We start from the raw sequence: 18022 nt of genomic DNA, 5'->3' as shown, positions 1-18022 counted from the left end.
TTTGAAGGCTAGATTTGGGAGATGGCTTAATTAAATATCCCTTGGTTCATTGACCGTGCACGTGCATTTGAAGGTTCATACAGTAAAGGTCTTATCATGGTGGTATCTTAGTGCATCCACAAAGGACCCAATGACTTCTTCTCCCTTTCCTAGATGATATGTTGGCTTTTTTGTTTTTGTTTTTTCGAGAGAATTATTGAACCCTGGTCTGCAAAGAATGAGTATCTATTACAGTAATTACTAATGCAAGTAATTTATGCAAAAAAGTAATTTACCTGTGATTTGTGGTGTCCGAGGTGAATGCTTGTAAAGAATCAGTCGAATCATTTCCCCCCCCCCCCATCTATGAAGAGTTGTTTGCAGGGGAGAGAAAGGATGAACTGATGAAGGTAGCTGTGACTTATTAGACAGGACCTCTGATCTGTATTGTACTGTGTAAGAATGATCACCATGTTCTCCAGACATTTGTATTAGATGTTTTTTCCACCTCTTAATTACATTATAACTGTTAAAGATCTAATAGGCTGGTTAAGATTGCTTGGTTTACAATTGGTTAGAACATGAAGCTGATCAAATAACTGGACTGCAAATATTTTAAAACTAAATGTATTCTTAACAGATCTCTCTTGAATCATCTGGGCATTCAGTTAATGATGGCCCATGCAAGAAATTTGGGATCAAGTCTGTGATTTGCTATTGGTTTTTTGGCCCTTCTAAATATATGGTCCAAATTTGAGCCCTTAATCCAATTGATTCAGGTTTTTTGGATTTCTTAATCAGTCATTTTTAAAAAAAGACTGTTTAAAGATTTACTTACATCTCAGTCCTTTACCCTTTTTGTGGTTGAAGATGTACAGTTTTCTAAGATTTAAATATTCTTGTTTCCATATCTTAATAGTTTGAATTTCCATAGCATTGTGCTTCACAAAATAAAATTTTGTAATCTGCCCTAAAATGCAAATACTGTACTTATAAAAATGGAATGAACATTCCACTGACTTGTCATTTTTCAAGGGATGGTTTGGGACACAGGTTGACATTTTCTCCAAATGAGATCTTCAATTGTTTCTGGTTTTCCAGTGGGATTCTACTCAATCCCACTGCAAGGCATACAGATAATACTTTTTCCAGTTTAAAGCAAAAGACAAGGTATAATTGTTAGCTGATGGAAACTCATGAAGTAAACCTTGGTTTTCATTATATAATGTTATAAACTGTGTGTATGTACACCCTCCTCCCCTGAGCTATGGTTTTCCCAAAAACTTGGTTCTGTAATTTTCTCTAGCACACAGTTGTCAGTTGATAATGAGTATACTTGAAATGTCTGTGGTAATCTGAATTTGGAGGGGGAGGGGAGGTCTTTAAATAACCTATTTAAAAGTCTCTTTAAATTTGTGTCATATTGTCACTCTATCCACATTTGCTCCTCAAAACAATAATGGTGTGAGTTCCTATCTCAAATTAGTGGATAAAACAGCGCCTCACTCTTAGTTTAGCACAATTGATTATATTATACATTAATAAAATTATAGACTATGTAACTGGGAAAATTCAGTTTTACAAGATGAACATGAATGACATAATGCTCCCTACCAGTCTCAAGATTAAAACTTTGAAACCTAAATTAGTCCTGGGATCCTAAGACTCTTGCTGTTTCTGGAAAAAGATTTTGTGCTTTATTAAGTACCTAGTTCCAAATGCATCTGCAGATATAGAAAATATAGGATAAAAAGTATAGACAAAAGTCTATAAAACATGCAGGCATTTTTGTGTGGTAGGTAGTGGGGAAGGATTTTTTTAAAGAAAGCAAACTGTCCTTGCACTACTCAGTATCTTAGTTGTGAATTTGAAGTTCAAGGTTTTAAAGCTCCCAGTTGCACTTTGGTGGTAAACAGCAAAAATGCTCCATTGCCCAAGGATGTTTACTTAAAACTGAACTTGTATCTGGAAGGAAGTCTCTGAACAATACTATCTTTTTTTTGGCTTAATACCGAAAACAAGGTCCAAAAACAGCTTTTAAAAAAAGGGCAGGTTTTTAAAATAATCTGTCCTTCCTCCCCATCCCTAGAAAAACTCTACAACAATCTGAGTTCTAGTAAGGTTATTAATTTGCCTTTTAGTTATTAGGAGGCTCGATATCAAGCTACACTACATATCTGATACAAATCTAGTCACTTTTCCATCTAAATTTATGATAACTGGGAGAAAAACATTGAGGCCTTGTCTACCGGGGTAAGTCAACTTAAGTTACGATACTCCAGCTACGTGAATAAATGTAACTGGAGTCGATATAGCTTAGGTTGACTTACCAAGGTGTCTTCACTGCCCTGCATTGATGGGAGACGCTCTCCTGTCGACTTACCTTACTCTTCTTGTGGAGCTGGAGTACCGGAGTTGACCTGAGAGCATTCTGCCATCAATTTAGCAGGCCTTCACTTTGCATCAATAGCAGCAGTGTCGATCTCCCCAGTAGTGAAGACAAGCAGCGTGTACAAACTCTCCTTACTATGCACTAGACTTGTTTCTAAGGATTTTATAGAATGCACATATAGTAACCATGCTTAGAAGCCATGTTAACATGATGTATCTGATCAATATTTGCAATGATTTGTGTGAAAAAATGTAGCTATTCTTTGGTAACCATTAAAATTTATTGTGAAAAATCTACTTTTTAAAGGGCAAAATCCACAGATCTACTAAAAGATCAGTAAAACATAGCAAAATACGCTCTTAAAGGGCAACAAATATTTTTCTCCTATAAATGCCATAATATGTTTATCCAGTCCTTAGTTATGTATTAATTGAATCTAAATTTGTGTTTACCTAAGACTGGAATGGCTTTAGTAAAGCTGTTCAGGTATGCTGAATTTGCAATACCATAGAAGCATGAAAATTCAGACAACAGTTTCTTAAATTTCAATTTCCTGCTGTTTTGATTAATAAATTTTAGGTGTGGATCCAAAGCTCTCTATTTTTTTGCCGGGGGGGGTGGGGGGGAGGGAAAGAGTTAGGGATAGATTCATTCAACTTTGGAATTACTTTATTTGGTTCATATTGCAACCCAGGAAATACTTGAACGCTTTTTGAAAGATATTTTGGATTCTTGTATAGTGTTGTACCAAAAAAATGAACTTAATTTTTTTTAATTACCAGTAACTTAGACTGAAGAGTATAGGTTTTTTTAAGACTCCCAACCAGAAACATGGTCATTCCATTAATTATTATATATATAGGGAAACTGGGAACTACAATATTTTAAATTTTCATTAAGGCTTGTGCTCACTGCCTTTCACACCATGTATAGTTGTATGGTGTTGAAATTTTTTTCTGATTAATTTCAGTACTCATCTGAGAAGCTGAACAAAAGTGGCAGCTTGTTCCCTTTCGAAATCAATGGTAAGTTTTTTGTATTCTCCCCCCCCCCCCCCCCCCCCGAAATCATAACGGTGTTTTACTGTAGTAATTGTTATAATAAGCAGCCTTTCTATTGAAATAAGGTGGAGGGGATTGGAGCATGCTCTTATAGAGCCTCCTGGCTTATGTGGGTCTTGGAACAATACTGGGAATCACTGGTTGTTAATTTTTGTACTTGTCATCTGCTTTGCATAGTAGAACCCTTCTTACATGTTTTTGTTCAATATCTGTTGTGATGTACACCGTTTTGTCCTGTCAAGGCTTTCTTCAGAGCAGAAAACCACACATTTAACTTCTTTACACACCTTCATAAAAATAGGGCTTTGCAATATAGAATAAACCATATATTCGCTCTCAAATATCTGTTAACGTGATGCAAACAATCAAAGGCCATGTCCAGTGTCTTTTGATGTAGGAAAACCTGCATGTATGTGGTGGTTTGTGTGTGTGTGTGTTTTTGTCTTGGGATATCTGGTTACTGTTCTATGTTTCTGCTATTTTACTGCCATGTCATGGGTTGTTTTTTTTTATATATCTTTGATTTATTGATGATGAGAAGTTGACATTTTACATCAGCTTAATTTCTTTATATGGGGTGGTACATTTCATTTACTCAGTGGGATTGTCTCCTGAAATACTGATCTTTGTTTCTTTGAGGTTCCCAAGGGAACAGCAGTCACACAATCTTACAACAGCATCGTACAAACAACACTAGTCTCCGCACATTTACTGTAAAAATCATCAGTGACTTTGAGCAATTATTTCTGTTTTTTACATGAACCAGCCGTTGTAAGAGATCTTAAAACTAGATGCTAACAAAATTTGCATTACAGTAGTGTCTCAAACTCACAGACAGGATCAGGGCCTCACTGTATTAAGTGCTTTATTCACACTGAGTTAAGGATGGTTCCTGCTCTGAAGAGCTTATAGTTTAATTAAGGCAAAACACATATGACTTTACCCATCTGAAAGACTGGAGGAAGGAGGACAAAGGAATTCTAATAATATATATTTGCATAGGCCAGCTGTCTGGACAGTTATAGTTTTAAGTTGGAAGGGTCTTTTTGAGTAAACAAAATGTGGAAACTATTGGAAGACCCTACTGGCCATGTAGCATATACATCTTGTAGCTACTTGGGTTTACAACCCTCAAAGCATTTTAACAAATCATCTTTTGCCACTTTATATATATTTTATATATATATATGAGAGAGAGAGAGAGAAACCAAACAAACAAACAAAAAAACGACTAGCTGCAGTGGAAATATAAGAACTGCCATACTGGGTAAAACCAATGGTCTATCTAGCCCAGTATCCTATCTCCCAACATGGGCCAGTATCACAGCTTCAGGGGGAGCATACTGAACAGGGCAGTGGGAGTGATCCACCCCGTTTTCCCTTCCAGACTTCTGGCAGTCAGAGGTTTAGGGTCACCTGTCAACATGGGTTTGCATCCCTGACCATCTTCAAGATCCATATGTAAAATATTATTAATCAGGGAACCTAGACAACTTTTTACCTCCAGCTTTAAAAGTAATACTCTGCTCTAATATACTTTTAGTGTAATGAAGATAAAAACTTCATCTTCTAATTACAGGCTTTAAAAACTTAGTTGGGAAAGACCTTTGGGTGTCCCAAAACTTTAATTCATCCTTTATTACCACACCCTCCGGATGAGTGAAATTTACTTGGCTAATTGGTTTAAATTAGCAAATTTTCTAACCAAGCATGAAGAGCTGTTAACTGGCCAGCCGGACAATGATATGCCTTTCAATTTGCAAATCCTAGGCCTCTGTTGTAGTTCCTCTTACGCTTCACTCTATAATGTAGGGGAGCAGCTGTAAAATGTGCAAAATGTTCTCAAAGAAAAGCTTCACAAAAGAGTGAGGCTTGGCTGGCAGACTTTTTTTCTTCAACCCAGCATTGCCACTTCAGATCATAAGAAGTTGTACACTATGGGCTGTCTGTATTCACAGTAAAATTTGTATAAGGTTTTTAAAAAGTGTAAAATAAGGGGAATGAAATAATGGCCTTTAATTTAGGGCTCTGAAGCTTTGTGTCATGGATATGAGTGGGAGGGACAAATGTCTCACTATCCAAAAAACAATCTTAACTAACAGTTCCAAAAATAAGACTTCTCAGTACTTTATTTTTAAAGCTTTTAGTCACATTATAAAGAATGAACACACATCACATAAGCCTTGGATTTCCATAATGTAGTGTCTTGAAGGAAAAAACATTACAAACCTATAACTATTGGGCTTTACATATGAAGTATATTTCCATAATGGAGGAAAACAAAATTATCTGTGGTCCCTATAGACTTAAAATGGTCATAGTTATCAGCTAGATTTTAATGGGTGTTAAGCAAAACAAAAACAAAAACCCCAACCTGCTAGATTTTTCACAAGATTGGTTGAACCAGTTCAGCCCTACTTATCATGCTTCAGTGCTACTGGTCTTAATGGCAATATATTTTTTGTAGTCTCTGGAGCAGCAGTAACTTTGCCACTACTGCTTATTAATATCCACATTCTATTGTGCAAGTTTTGAATGTACAAAATGGTGTGCTGAGAGTACTATGCTTTGTAAGTGACTTAGAGCTAAACTATCCAGAGCTCTTAATGTGCAAAAGTAGTTCACATTTTCACAGTTGCCATACTGAAGTACAAAGGTTGGGAATTAGGGTACAGAGTTCTAATGTTTCTTCAGGAAGACTTCAAGAGAATTTGTGTATACTATTTTGTTTGGTTTTGTTTTGTTTTGTTTTGTTTTACTTTGAAATACCGGAGTTCTCCAGTAGTAATCTTTCCCTTCAGAACTAGCTCATGTTAGAGGGTTGGGTTTTGGTGACGATGCAGAGTTAAGTGTCCCCTTCACAGCTGAGAGAACTAGGACTTCCAACTTGTTAGTTTTCACCCAAATAATATCTCTATTAATGTAAGCTAACTGTATCCTATTTTTTTTTCTCTCGTCCCTTACATTTTTCTTTCTTAGAAGAGAGCCCTTGGAAAGCTTTAAATGGGGGTTGTCCAATCCAAGCTGACGCGACCAAAAATTCAGCTTACCCTTTCCCAGTGTGCCCATTCAGTAGAGGCACAGCTAACAACGTGAGTCTGCAATGGCAGCAGGAATCTTCCAGCACATCTATGGTGTCAGGATGGATAAGTGAACTAAACCTTAATGAAAACTCGGGGCAGCCATTGGCGCCGCCTACCAAACGCCACTGTAGGTCACTCTCTGAGCCAGATGAATTGGCTCGTTGTCGGTCACCATGGAAACCTGGCAGTTCAAAAGTTTGGACTCCTGTATCAAAGAGACGATGCAACAGCGGTGGCAGTGCCACCTTGCAACGCTGCAACAGTCATGGGAGTGCAAACTTACAGAGAAGCACAAGTATCAGCTTGCCACAAAATGTTCTGTCCTTAAATAACGTCTTCACTATCACCAGCTTCAATACTTCTCCAGTACCCCGACCTTCCTCTGCGAGCAGCGGCTTTGTGGACAGTAGTGAGGGAAGCACAAGTTCAAGTATCCGTTGGAATTCTGGAGGACCTTGTGACTTTAACCCTAGGCGTCGCCTCTCCCTCTCACAGGAGCACATCACTGAGACAGGAAACCTCTTGCCTTCAGCCAACAGCACTCCCACCTCCACACCAGAGCTCAGCCGGCGTCAGGGCTTGCTGAGATGCCGCTCACAGCCTTGTGTCCTGAATGAAAAGAAAAGCCGGCTAAAGCGCAGACGGGAGGAGGATGTACGGTGGAATCGTCCATCTTTAGACTTTTTTAAAATGACACGGGTGAGATTTTACTTTCTTCAGTAGGGTGTAGAAATGAATTATTGCATGTAGGCTATTCCTAGAAAATAGTTGGCTAAATCAAACTCTTCTGTTGGTGTGAAAGTCAGATAAATTGGTGTGTTAATATTGGCTTTTGTAATTCCAGCAATACAACAAGGCTTCTGCCACTTGCTAACTTCATGCCTTGTAGCTACCTATAACTCTCTACTACTAAGGCCCAGCTTGTGCACTGCAGCCTGTTTCTACAGCCTGTACAAAGGGTTGCATCAAAACACTTTAACAAGGTTGGGGCTGAAAAAAAAATTGGGGCTTGCTTCTGAAATGCCACAGCAACTTCAGGGAGGAAGTGAAGGGAAAAGTAGTCAGTTAAGTAAGTCTGTTCCCATGAGATGGGATTAGGTGCAGTAGTAAAACATTCTATTGTGGTGCAAATGTGTTCTGGTTTAAGTAATCCCTTATGGCTCTAATACCTCTGTAAGTCAAAGAAAAAATGAGGCAGAACATATATTGGCCGACTACAATAGCATAGATAAATGTGCATCAAAAAATCCTTTAGGTGAATGCAATTAAAGAAACTGCTAATAAAGAGACAACAGTGGAAACAGATGTATCCTCATAGGGCTTCTCTAAACATTGTCCCACAGTACTAGAAAAATGCATTCTTTAGACCAGCTGTGCAAAATTTCCCCACTCAACTGGGTGTGAGAATTTTCTTTGAATGAGTAACTCCCCCCCCCCCCCCCCATTATCTGCATAATCATGAGCTGGGGGAAGTGTAGACTTTGTACATGGGTTAACATTTTCATAACTATGCAGTGCTGATGTAGATTTAAGCATGTGCTGCAGTTAAAAATAGAATCCCATTGTTTGGTGTCCATGGGAGCAATATCAAGTACTATCACTTGGGCCATAGAAAGAAATCTGGCATTGTGGTGTCGTCATAGGTCAGCATCATCCACACCCTTTAACACGTCTTCCATAACCTCATTTGCACCAGCCTTGGAGAGGTTCATGTAACCTGCTTTCCTCTTCAAAATAGAGCTATCCTAGTGATAGCCTGGTGAGGGAGACAGTGTAAAAGGATGATCATGAGAGATAAGATGAGAAATGATGTGTTAATGTTAGCGTAAGAACTACCAAATCTTTCAAAGGAACAAGTTGAAAGGAGTGGGACCCTGGAAATCTGTGGTTATCATTTATTGGTGAATTTTAGATGAGGACATAGGGAAGTTCTGGTAAAGTGCTGTGGGATGAACTTTTAACTGTTGGATGTCTTTCAGCTGGACTGATTCTTACCTTTATTGTATTGTGGTAAGCAAAATTAATTTTGGCAGATCAAATACGAAATAGGCATATTTCCTTGGTTTCAGAAAGGTAGTATTCGTTCCCAGATTGTGTCTGAGCCCAGAGTAACCTCTAAGACCGGTGGGAAATAAAAGAACAATTGGGTAACTTTAGGTATAGTAGTAGAAGTAGGATAGCCAGATGTGAATAAAATTGACACCGCCTCTTCCTTTCTAAGACAGTAAGTCTTAGAGTCTTCTGAAACTGGTCTTTCCGGGGATGATCAGATCATTGGTCAGATGGGTAGTTTTAGTTCATGAGAATCATAATATGAATTTTATATGGGTAGGGTAGGAGAGTTGCAGTTATGTGATCTTGGCCCATTTAAAAGGTCTGTAGTGTGTGAACCTTTAATGGAAGTAAATAGTTAATTTTTTTTTTGAGGTTCATCGTTAAATTTCTAGTGTACTAAGTGAATTTTTTTCAGCAAACCTTCATTAACTAAAATGTCAACATCTTAAGCTAGTCCTTTTATTTATCCCCCAGATAAATTGAAGATTCTCTGTGATAAGACCTTGACTATATTTTTGTATTATGTGAGTCAGTGCTCTTCTTTTTATATTGATTTTATTGGTTCTCTTTCACGTGAAGTAATTTTGAAAAATGTTAGTTAAAAACTGTACAAGACTTGGATTTGAAATGAGATCATGGGCCTTGATCCTGCAGCAAGTGCCAGGCAGTATCTACACAAGGCTTCATGCAGGATTGGAGCCAAAAAATCTGCTCCATGTTGAACTCTCAATTATTACATGCCTTTCTGGCTTTTAAGGATATTATATTCACAAAATATCAATAGATTGTGACATGGGTGTGTTTTATTAATTTTAACTTCATCTAAAATATGCAGTTAGGCTTATTACAAATGAGTCTTGATTAATCAGTCATGTAAGATCTTTCTGTGCTAACGATTGGCAGAAGTCTAAAACAGATTATGGAATTAGCATTAATTTACAGTAAGCTTTTTTTGGTAAATTAATGCTAACTCATTAAAATACAATTTATTCCATTCCTCTAATAGGCTATAGGATTTGGGGGAAATTATTTGCAAAAAGCTTCATTTTGGGTAGTTTTTGATTTGCCTAATACTGATGAATCTGAGCCATGTAAGAAAAATATCCAAAGGGGCAATCTTGGTTTTAGTCAAAGGTTGCCTCGGTTTCTCATACTAGTCTAGAATAGTCTGCCAAACTGAAAGCTAAGCACCTGCTTAAATTGTCTAAAATAAGAATATTTCAGAAACTGAAGCCAATTTGCATTTTCACTACTAGTGGTTCAGTTAACTTTGTCCACTATTGATCTATTTCTAATTTTTGAATGACTGTTTTTAAGTATATAATATTCACATACATATGTGGTGTAGCAGTCTTTTTGGAAGGAAGAAACCCTGAGAAATGTGTGCTTTAATTTCTTGAAACTTTTTATGGTGAAGGTCTATTTTCTGCTAGTAGTGTCTCTGCACTCTTACATAGGGCTAACACTATTGCACTATCCCTGCAAATTAAACCACTTGTTTGCTGTAAATACACAAGGATCTATAACTGTACAAAAGCCAGGACTGTTTCACCACTGCATTTTAAGCATATAAAAATTTGAGCACCTTTCTCCAAAACCCTTACATAATCTAGCCTCCAAGCCTCTATGGTTGTTCTCATTTCCTCCCACTCCAGCACCTCTTACTTGATGCTCCTTGTATCTCTTCTCCTGCACTCTGTTTAATGTCTTTATTCCTGCTGTTCGTTGTACTTAGAAGTCTCCTCTTCCAGTCCACCAAGCACAGTCATATTTTTTCTATCTCTCCCTCCCTCCCACAGTCCTTCAAAACTTAATAGGAATCTTCCTTCTATCTCCATTCATTGGAAGAACTGTCCTGTGTCTGATCTACCTTAGACCATAAGCCTTTCAGGGGAAGAAATGCACCTAGTTCTGAAAGTGGTGTGTAGACTTAAAATGCTATATATAAATATGATCTAACTACTATATTAAAAAATTAGGACGATCTTGGGTGTAGATTCAGTCTTGTTTCTTTGTTCATGAAGGAAATACACATAATCATAATGATAAAGTAACCCCTTCAGATTTCCCCTACAAATGCCTTGCAGAAGTAATTGAAAATAGTTGTGGTGATAGATGCAAAATAAGATGGTCGTTTTTTACCATAAACCTAACTAAATAATCCCCTGGCCCTTTTTGAAAGGTTTGTTTTCAGATGTGCTCAAAGTTTGAGAGTAATAGCAAGCTCCATGTGGGAATGAGTTCCACGCCCTGAGGGCCTGTACAGCAAAGATTTGGTAGACTTCAGGTGAAATGATGCAATCTTTGCAGGATGTTTAAATTGGAACAGCTGTAGTTGAGTTAGATTCCAAGGCCAGAAGGCACCTTTGTGATCATCTAGTCTGTCCTCCTTTGTATAACGAAGGCCACAACTTCCCCAAAATAGTTTGTAGAGCATCTTTTAGAAAAACATCCAATCTTGATATAAAAAGTTCCAGTGATGGAGAATCTACCACGACTTAATAAATTGTTCTAGTGGTTAATTAAAATATTAAAAATATGCATTATTTCCAGTTTGAATTTGTCTAGCTTCACCTTCCAGCCATTGGATTGTGTTATACCTTTCTCTGCTAGATTGAAGAGCCCATTATCAAATATTTGTTTCCCCATGTAATGAAGGATTCAAGGAGCTCAATCTATTTATCACAGTAAGTCATGTCTTTTAACCCTTTAGTTATTCTTGTCTCTTCTCTGAACTCTCTCCAATGTATCAACATCTTTTGAAGTATGAGAACTAGAATGGGCCACAGTATTCCTGCAGCAGTTGTGCTGGTGCTTGTAGCAAGGTGCAGCTGGGCCCCTCTGGTTTCTGCCCCTGCTTCCCTTGCAAATCAGTCAGGGACTTCTCAGGTTGATGCAAACACCAGTGCTCTTTATTTACAGCTGTTTCCCACCACCACCTTACTATCTACGTATAGGTTTTCACAGCCAAATTTTGCCAACAGCAGACTAGAAGGCCCCACCTCTCTCTGTGCCTGGCCTTTCTCTTCCCTACTTTTCCCTCCTCTGGTTTCCTTCCTGCCAGCCTTTATAGCCCCTGGCTAATTAGGCTGGCAGCTGTTTCTTGTTGCCAGGCAAGCACAGGGCTCTTCAACCAGCCCCAATCCATTCCCCTTGATTTGGGGGTGGAGTGGCAGGGGGCTGATTAAGTCCTCCTTACTCAGCACCTGTCACAGTGCTGAATACAGAGGTAAAGTAACCTTTCTACTGCTGTTTAAGATTCCCTTGTTTATGCATTCAAGGATTGCATTAGCCCTTTTGGCCACTGCATCGCACTGGGTGCTCATGTTCAAATGATTCCACCACCTTCCCCATCTTTGTTTGTTTTTTTCTTTTTCGGAGTCACTGCTTCCTTGGAAAAAGTCTTATGAGTATGGCCTGCATTCTTTGTTTCTAACTGTATTAAAACACACACTTGCTTGTGTCCAGTTTACCAAGTGACTCAGATTGATCTGGATCTGTCCTTTTCATTATTTACCACTTCCCCAATTTTTGTGTCCTCTGCAAACTTTATCAGTGATTTTGTTTTCTTCCAGGTCATTGACAATGTTAAAAATAGTGTACAGCCAAGAACCGATCCCTGCAGGGCCCATCTGAAAACAAACCCACTCAATGACCATTCTCCATTTACAACTACATGTTGGGACTTACCAGTTAGCCAGTTTTTAATCCATTTAATGTGGATCATGTTAATTTTATATTACTCTGACTTGGTACTGCATGACATTTGATTATAAAGCTAAACACCTTACAGAAGTCTCAAGTATATTACGTCAATACTATTGCCTTTCTCGGCCAATCTTGTAATCTCATTTTAAAAAGCTCTCAAGTTATTTGAGAGGATTTATTTTCTGTAAACCCATGTTGATTTGTTCTTTTTTAATTGAATCCTTGTCTTGTCTGGGATTAACATCAGGCTGCCAGGCCTATAATTACCTAGGTCATCCTGTTTATCTTTTTAAAATATTGTCAAAATATTAGCTTTCTTCCAGACTTCTGAAACGTCTCCAGTGTTCCAAGACTTAATGAAAATTAACATGAATGATCCAGTGAGCTCCTCAGCCAGCTCTTCAAAAAATCCTGGCTGCAAGATCTTGGATCTCCTGAGTTTTAGAAATGTCTAATTTAGTGGCTGTTGGTTAACGTCCTCCTGAGATACTAGTGGAATAGGAAAAAGTGTTATATGATATCATTACACTTGTTTTTCCAAGTACAGAACAAATATTTATTGAACACTTCTGCCTTTTCTGCATTATTTCTATTGATAATTCTAACATTTCCATCTAGTAATGGACCAATACCATTGTTAGGATTTTTTGTTCCTAATATCTTCTTGTCCTCAATTCTGCTGGCTATATATTTCTATTTGTGCTCCTTTGATTCCATTGTCAATTTTTCCACAATTCCTAGCATCTGATTTATATTCATTACCATCAACTTCTTCTTTCTTCCATTTGTTAACATATTAATTTTTATTTTTATATTTTCCTTCACTTTGTCTCTAAACGAGGTACTTTTTTTAAACCAATATGGCCTTCTTTCTCCATTGGAAGATTGTGGCTTTTGAGAGATCTAATAGTGTTCTTAAACTATTCTTAGTTGTCATTCACATTTTTTCTGATTTTAAATTTTCTCCCAGCTAATTTGGTTCATAATTGTTTTCACCTTTGAAATTGCCCCTTTCAAAGAACTGTGTGTATATATATTACTGGTCTGGACTTTTTTCTGTTTGCATATTATAAACTCGATCAAGTCATGATTACTTGTACCTACGGTGTCATTAATTTTTTCCTCTTTATTTGTCAATACAATTCCCGCATGTTGATTGCAGATTGAGTCCTAACTTTTTGGGTTAGGAAATTGTCATCTATAATATCTAGGAAATCTAAGGATATTTTAGTATTGGCAACCTGAGACCTCCAGCATATGTCACTTTAATTGAAATTCCCCAGGATCACACAGCTTTTTTTCTTTTTTCTTTTCTACACGTTATAGATAGGTGCATAAAGAACTAATCATCTTGTTCCATAGTGTGATTTGGTGCTCTGTAGCAGACACCAATACTGAATATTGTGCTTTATTGGTTAAGATGTTCATCCATAAGCATTCGAGATCATTTTCTTCAGAGTTATCGGTGACTTGGAAACAGGTAATGCCATTTTTGAAAGCGTTACTCCCCTTTTGCCACCTGATCGTTCATCAGTAGATTATAACCATTGATGTCAAGGTTCCAGTCATGCCAATCATCAGACCAGGTTTCAGTAATACCAACTCTAGGCCACATTTATGCTGCTAAATGAGCAATCCAATTCCTGTGGCCTGTTACCCACGTGCCTAGCACTGCTGTATATTCAATTATTTTCACATCCTTTGGTTCCTTGATTAATTGTGTTCTCAGAATTCCAGTTTTGTTAGTTGAGAGCTCATATCTTCCTTCTTTTTACCCTCCTCTTAGTTAGGATGGTGTTAATCTAACAACTCTAGCTAGCTTGTCCCCAAGAAGATTGGGCCACCTTTTGTGGAGAGAGGTGGCTGTATAGTTTGGAAAGCCTCCTTCTGAGTAGAAGGGGAACCAATGTTCCACAAAACCAAAACCCTCCATCCTACACCACTTACCTAGCCACTGGCTCACCTCCAGAATCTTCTATCTTCCTTCACTGCTGGGATTGTGTGTGTATTGTGAATAAAAGCTATATACATATAACTGCATTTTGGCCTGTTTTTACCTGAGGCTGGGTATCCTTGCTGAGCCGCAAGGGGGTTAGTGACTCCAGTATAACATGATCTGCTCTGCATATGCACCACCAGACGAGTTTTGATCTCTGTGGTGCACTGGAGAAGGGCACACTGTCTGTCTGAACAATTATGCACAATGATGGACAGCCCAGATCTCCTGGACAAAGGAGGCGACAATACTTAAAATATTGGCAAAAATAAATACTGGTACTTGACTCAATACAAGTTGTCAAGTTAGGATAGTGGCATTATCATGAGCTAAACTGCATTTCTGGACTGTGGTGAGGATTCCTGGTCCCTTTATCTGCTGCAAGAAAAAAGTCATCCTGCTCATTTGGTGTGTCTGTGTCTCCTTTGGGCTGTTGCTATCCTACAGAACTGCTGATCTACACAGGTTCTCTGCATTCATTTCCCTGTGTGACCGAGAGGCTAGTATTAAACGATAATAAGTATTGATGATGCCTATAACTGTAATGGATGCTGTTCTCCACTGACTTGCCAAGTTCCCCCACCCCCAGATGGGTGTAATAAAAAATAAAACACATTTGTAATAGATGAAAGAAGAAAAAATCCTGAAAAATAAAACCTTATTTTAGGTCCATTCCCATCATACACACACCTCCACACAACAGGCCCAGCAGGCTTATTTCCAATAAGGAATAGAAAATAAAATAGATTTAAATAAATATATATCTGTAAAATACTAAGTGGCTACGGAATTTTTCTTACTGTCCAAAAATTTTGTGCAGCATTAACTCATTGAAATATTCAAGATCCCATTTCAATTTTAAATAGTTCTTGTTGAAATGGGGAATAGTATTTAGAAATCTGTCTAGATTCTTACATGGTGCCAGTCACCATGGTACCTGATGAAATAATCTTTTAATAAGGAAATGTTGAACCACAACATAAACATACATAACAGATTCAAACTGGTGTGTGCCCTTCTCTGGAAGATGCAAGAAGCTGAAAAGAAAAGAAGTTTAGAAATTCTCAGTCAGTCTTGAACATTTTAGGACTTAAACATTAATTAAGATTTTGTTGAGGATTTTTTTTTAACTTGATGTTAAATCAGCTGAAGTAACTGACAGTTACAGGTGCAATATATTCTTGTGCAAAATAAACAACAGCATTACCATTTTTAAAACCTAAATAAGCTTGAACTCTAAAGTAAAGATTTTTGTTTGGGCATCTTTTATTAAGAGTGAAACTTATTCCTGCAAACATTTTTGCCACTCCTTATTCATAGACAGTACAGCAGGCATTTTGAGATTGATGCAAATAGTCTTTGTATTCTTATCTGTCTCCATAGCTTTAAATTTTAGTATGTATGGAATGCTGATATGCTTCCTGGGATAGGTTCCAACTAAGATATTGCATGGTTTTTTTGGTATGGGTCGGATATCTCTTTCAAGAATTGATACTGAATATAGTGTACTATGCGGGGTTTTTGTTGTTATTGTTTAGCCCTTTTAACTCTCTAAAAGGGATACTATCAACTGGAATTTGTGGAAATGACTTAACTTTGAAAAAAATCCAGTTTCTGACCATGTATTTCAAATAATAGGTCTTAAACAACAACAAAAAAAACAAAACAATTTTTTTTTTAGTTTTTTAATTTCAAGAGCTTTCTGGTCCCTTGCCAAAGTTTTATAAGAGCCTTTTAAGCAAGAAACAAACTATGGTCCCCATACTGCATTTGGCATTACTAGTATGTACCCCTGTGCCCATACAAAGTCCCAATAAAGTAAAAGCTGAAAATATATGTATATAATATATATATATATATATATATATAATCAGTGAATGTTAACACTATTGTGGAATAAGTGAGTTTTCAGAAGGCATTTAAGGCTCCAAGTCAGCAAAGCACTTAATGTGTTTGTGTCCTTATGAAGTCCGTTTGACTCAAGCATAGACTTAAAGTAAGCCTGTGCTTAAGTGCTTTGCTATTGAGGCCTGCATGAGTAGGGAGTAATGGCTTGGTGGACCAAAATGGGAAGAAGGGCCTTCCAAGCATAGGGGGATGGCAGGATAAAGTCAAATGCTTGTTGGAGAAAGGGACAAATGGAATATCAAGTCTGGCATCATTAGCAGAACCACATTGAGCAAATGGCCTTTGTCTAGGGAACAGACTGGAAGTTGGGGAAAGGAGCCTCCTTGCTGTAGGAGGTGGTCTTATGAGGGAGGTATAGTCATAGTATTTGTGGCACAAACCTATATTAGGCTTGGCAGAATTTGATTTGTATTTCTTTATCATTTTGACTAATATCGATGTTTGTTTGTTTTAAAGCACTTTTTCAATTTTAATTGATTCTGAATTTTCACAGTTGTCAGCTACTTGGCGGGGGGAGTTCAGACAGCAAGGGTCAGACAATCATTTAATGACAGACATTCAGATTAAAAAAAGTTAAAGCTTTATGACTGTTAAAATGCAAATTGTCAACATCAAATGTCAAAATATACAAAGTAAATATCCTTAAATCAAACTAAGTTCTCAAGCATCATTTTTTCTTTGTCTACTGTAAACTTATTGGTGGAAATTTTTTGTTGTTGGTTTGGGTGCATATGGTGAAATTGGCATTTACTGATAAAAATCTAATTCTTCCAAGTATACCTATGCTTGTAGATGTGTTTATGTAAGAAAAATGGTATTTTTTTCTGTAAATTAAGTTTTCCCCAATAACTTCTCATTTTGTTTCCAATGAGACTTCATTGTTTAGGAGAGATTTTAGGTTAATGTATCTCCACATATTTTGAATGGCGTATGAATAACTTTCATACATAATAACTACACTGGGGTATGAATAACTTTCTCAGTTTGGCTTCTGAACTGTCTTTTTAGAGTGGGAGAGGAATGTCCTATGCTTACTCTGCTCAGCAGCGTAGTATTTAGTAATTAAACAGCTAGCTGAACCTTACTTTCCACTCATGGTATGCATTGTGGCTCTTAAAATGAGGTCATGTTGGTCCTTTCCTGTGATCTTTGGGTTATGTATGGTTGAATTATTAGCAGTAGTGTGGCCTACATTACTTACTTTAGCAAAAATGAAGATCTAAAACAGTGTCCTGAATCTTTTTTAATTTTTAACTCTTGTCACAAGGTATATCCATAATAGCAAAAAGTTGCCAATATTGGTGGTACGCATCTATCATACATCCATAATTGCATTGAAATTCATGGACAGGTTATCTCCTCTTCTCCCAAAAATACTTCAGGAATCTATACGCTATTGCAGCTTTAAAAAATATTCTGTAGTGCAATTATATCTCCAAACTCAAACATGGGGAGTGTAAATATGAGATATGGGACTTCAGATGTCATGTAATGTTGGGCTAGTCCCCATCCCCTTTTGCCTAATGCAAGGGGAGTTATCTGGCCAGATGGAGAGCCATATCAAGTATGCTAAAGAGATGTTCTGGGACGATTCTTGAGACTTTTGCAAGGCACCCATTCAGTCAAGGTCAAAGATCAGCTGTGGTGGTGGCCTACAACTTGGTGCTCAAAGCTCATTCAGAGGCAAAGGGCCTAAAAGTTTGTAAGTGAAATTTTGCAGTGCTTTGAATGGTTAATAAATTCCTCCACTTTCACCCCAACTTGTCTTCCAGCCTCCATCCAAAATATGACTATATCAATTTCTTTGCAGAAGACCTCCATGTTTCTTGTCTGTTCACAT

General features: G+C 37.5%; 1 protein-coding gene across 8 annotated transcripts in view; it reads left to right on the top strand.

Annotated features, from left to right (window-relative positions):
• The window catches only part of FAM53A (family with sequence similarity 53 member A), a 98767-nt gene that overhangs the window by 37534 nt on the left and 43211 nt on the right, over window positions 1-18022 (top strand). For 7 of the 8 annotated variants that reach the window (XM_054030601.1, XM_054030596.1, XM_054030597.1 and 4 more), the window contains exons 3-4: window positions 3342-3396; window positions 6412-7214. In XM_054030601.1, coding sequence (XP_053886576.1) covers window positions 3342-3396; window positions 6412-7214 — 858 coding nt within the window. The remainder of the gene's footprint in view (window positions 1-3341; window positions 3397-6411; window positions 7215-18022) is intronic. The other variant, XM_054030600.1, reaches the window with a different exon arrangement.

This window comes from Malaclemys terrapin, chromosome 5, assembly GCF_027887155.1.
Source record: "Malaclemys terrapin pileata isolate rMalTer1 chromosome 5, rMalTer1.hap1, whole genome shotgun sequence".
Taxonomy (NCBI): Eukaryota; Metazoa; Chordata; order Testudines; family Emydidae; genus Malaclemys; species Malaclemys terrapin.
Note: the sequence above shows the minus strand (reverse complement) of the source record. Positions and strands in the feature narration are given on the sequence as shown.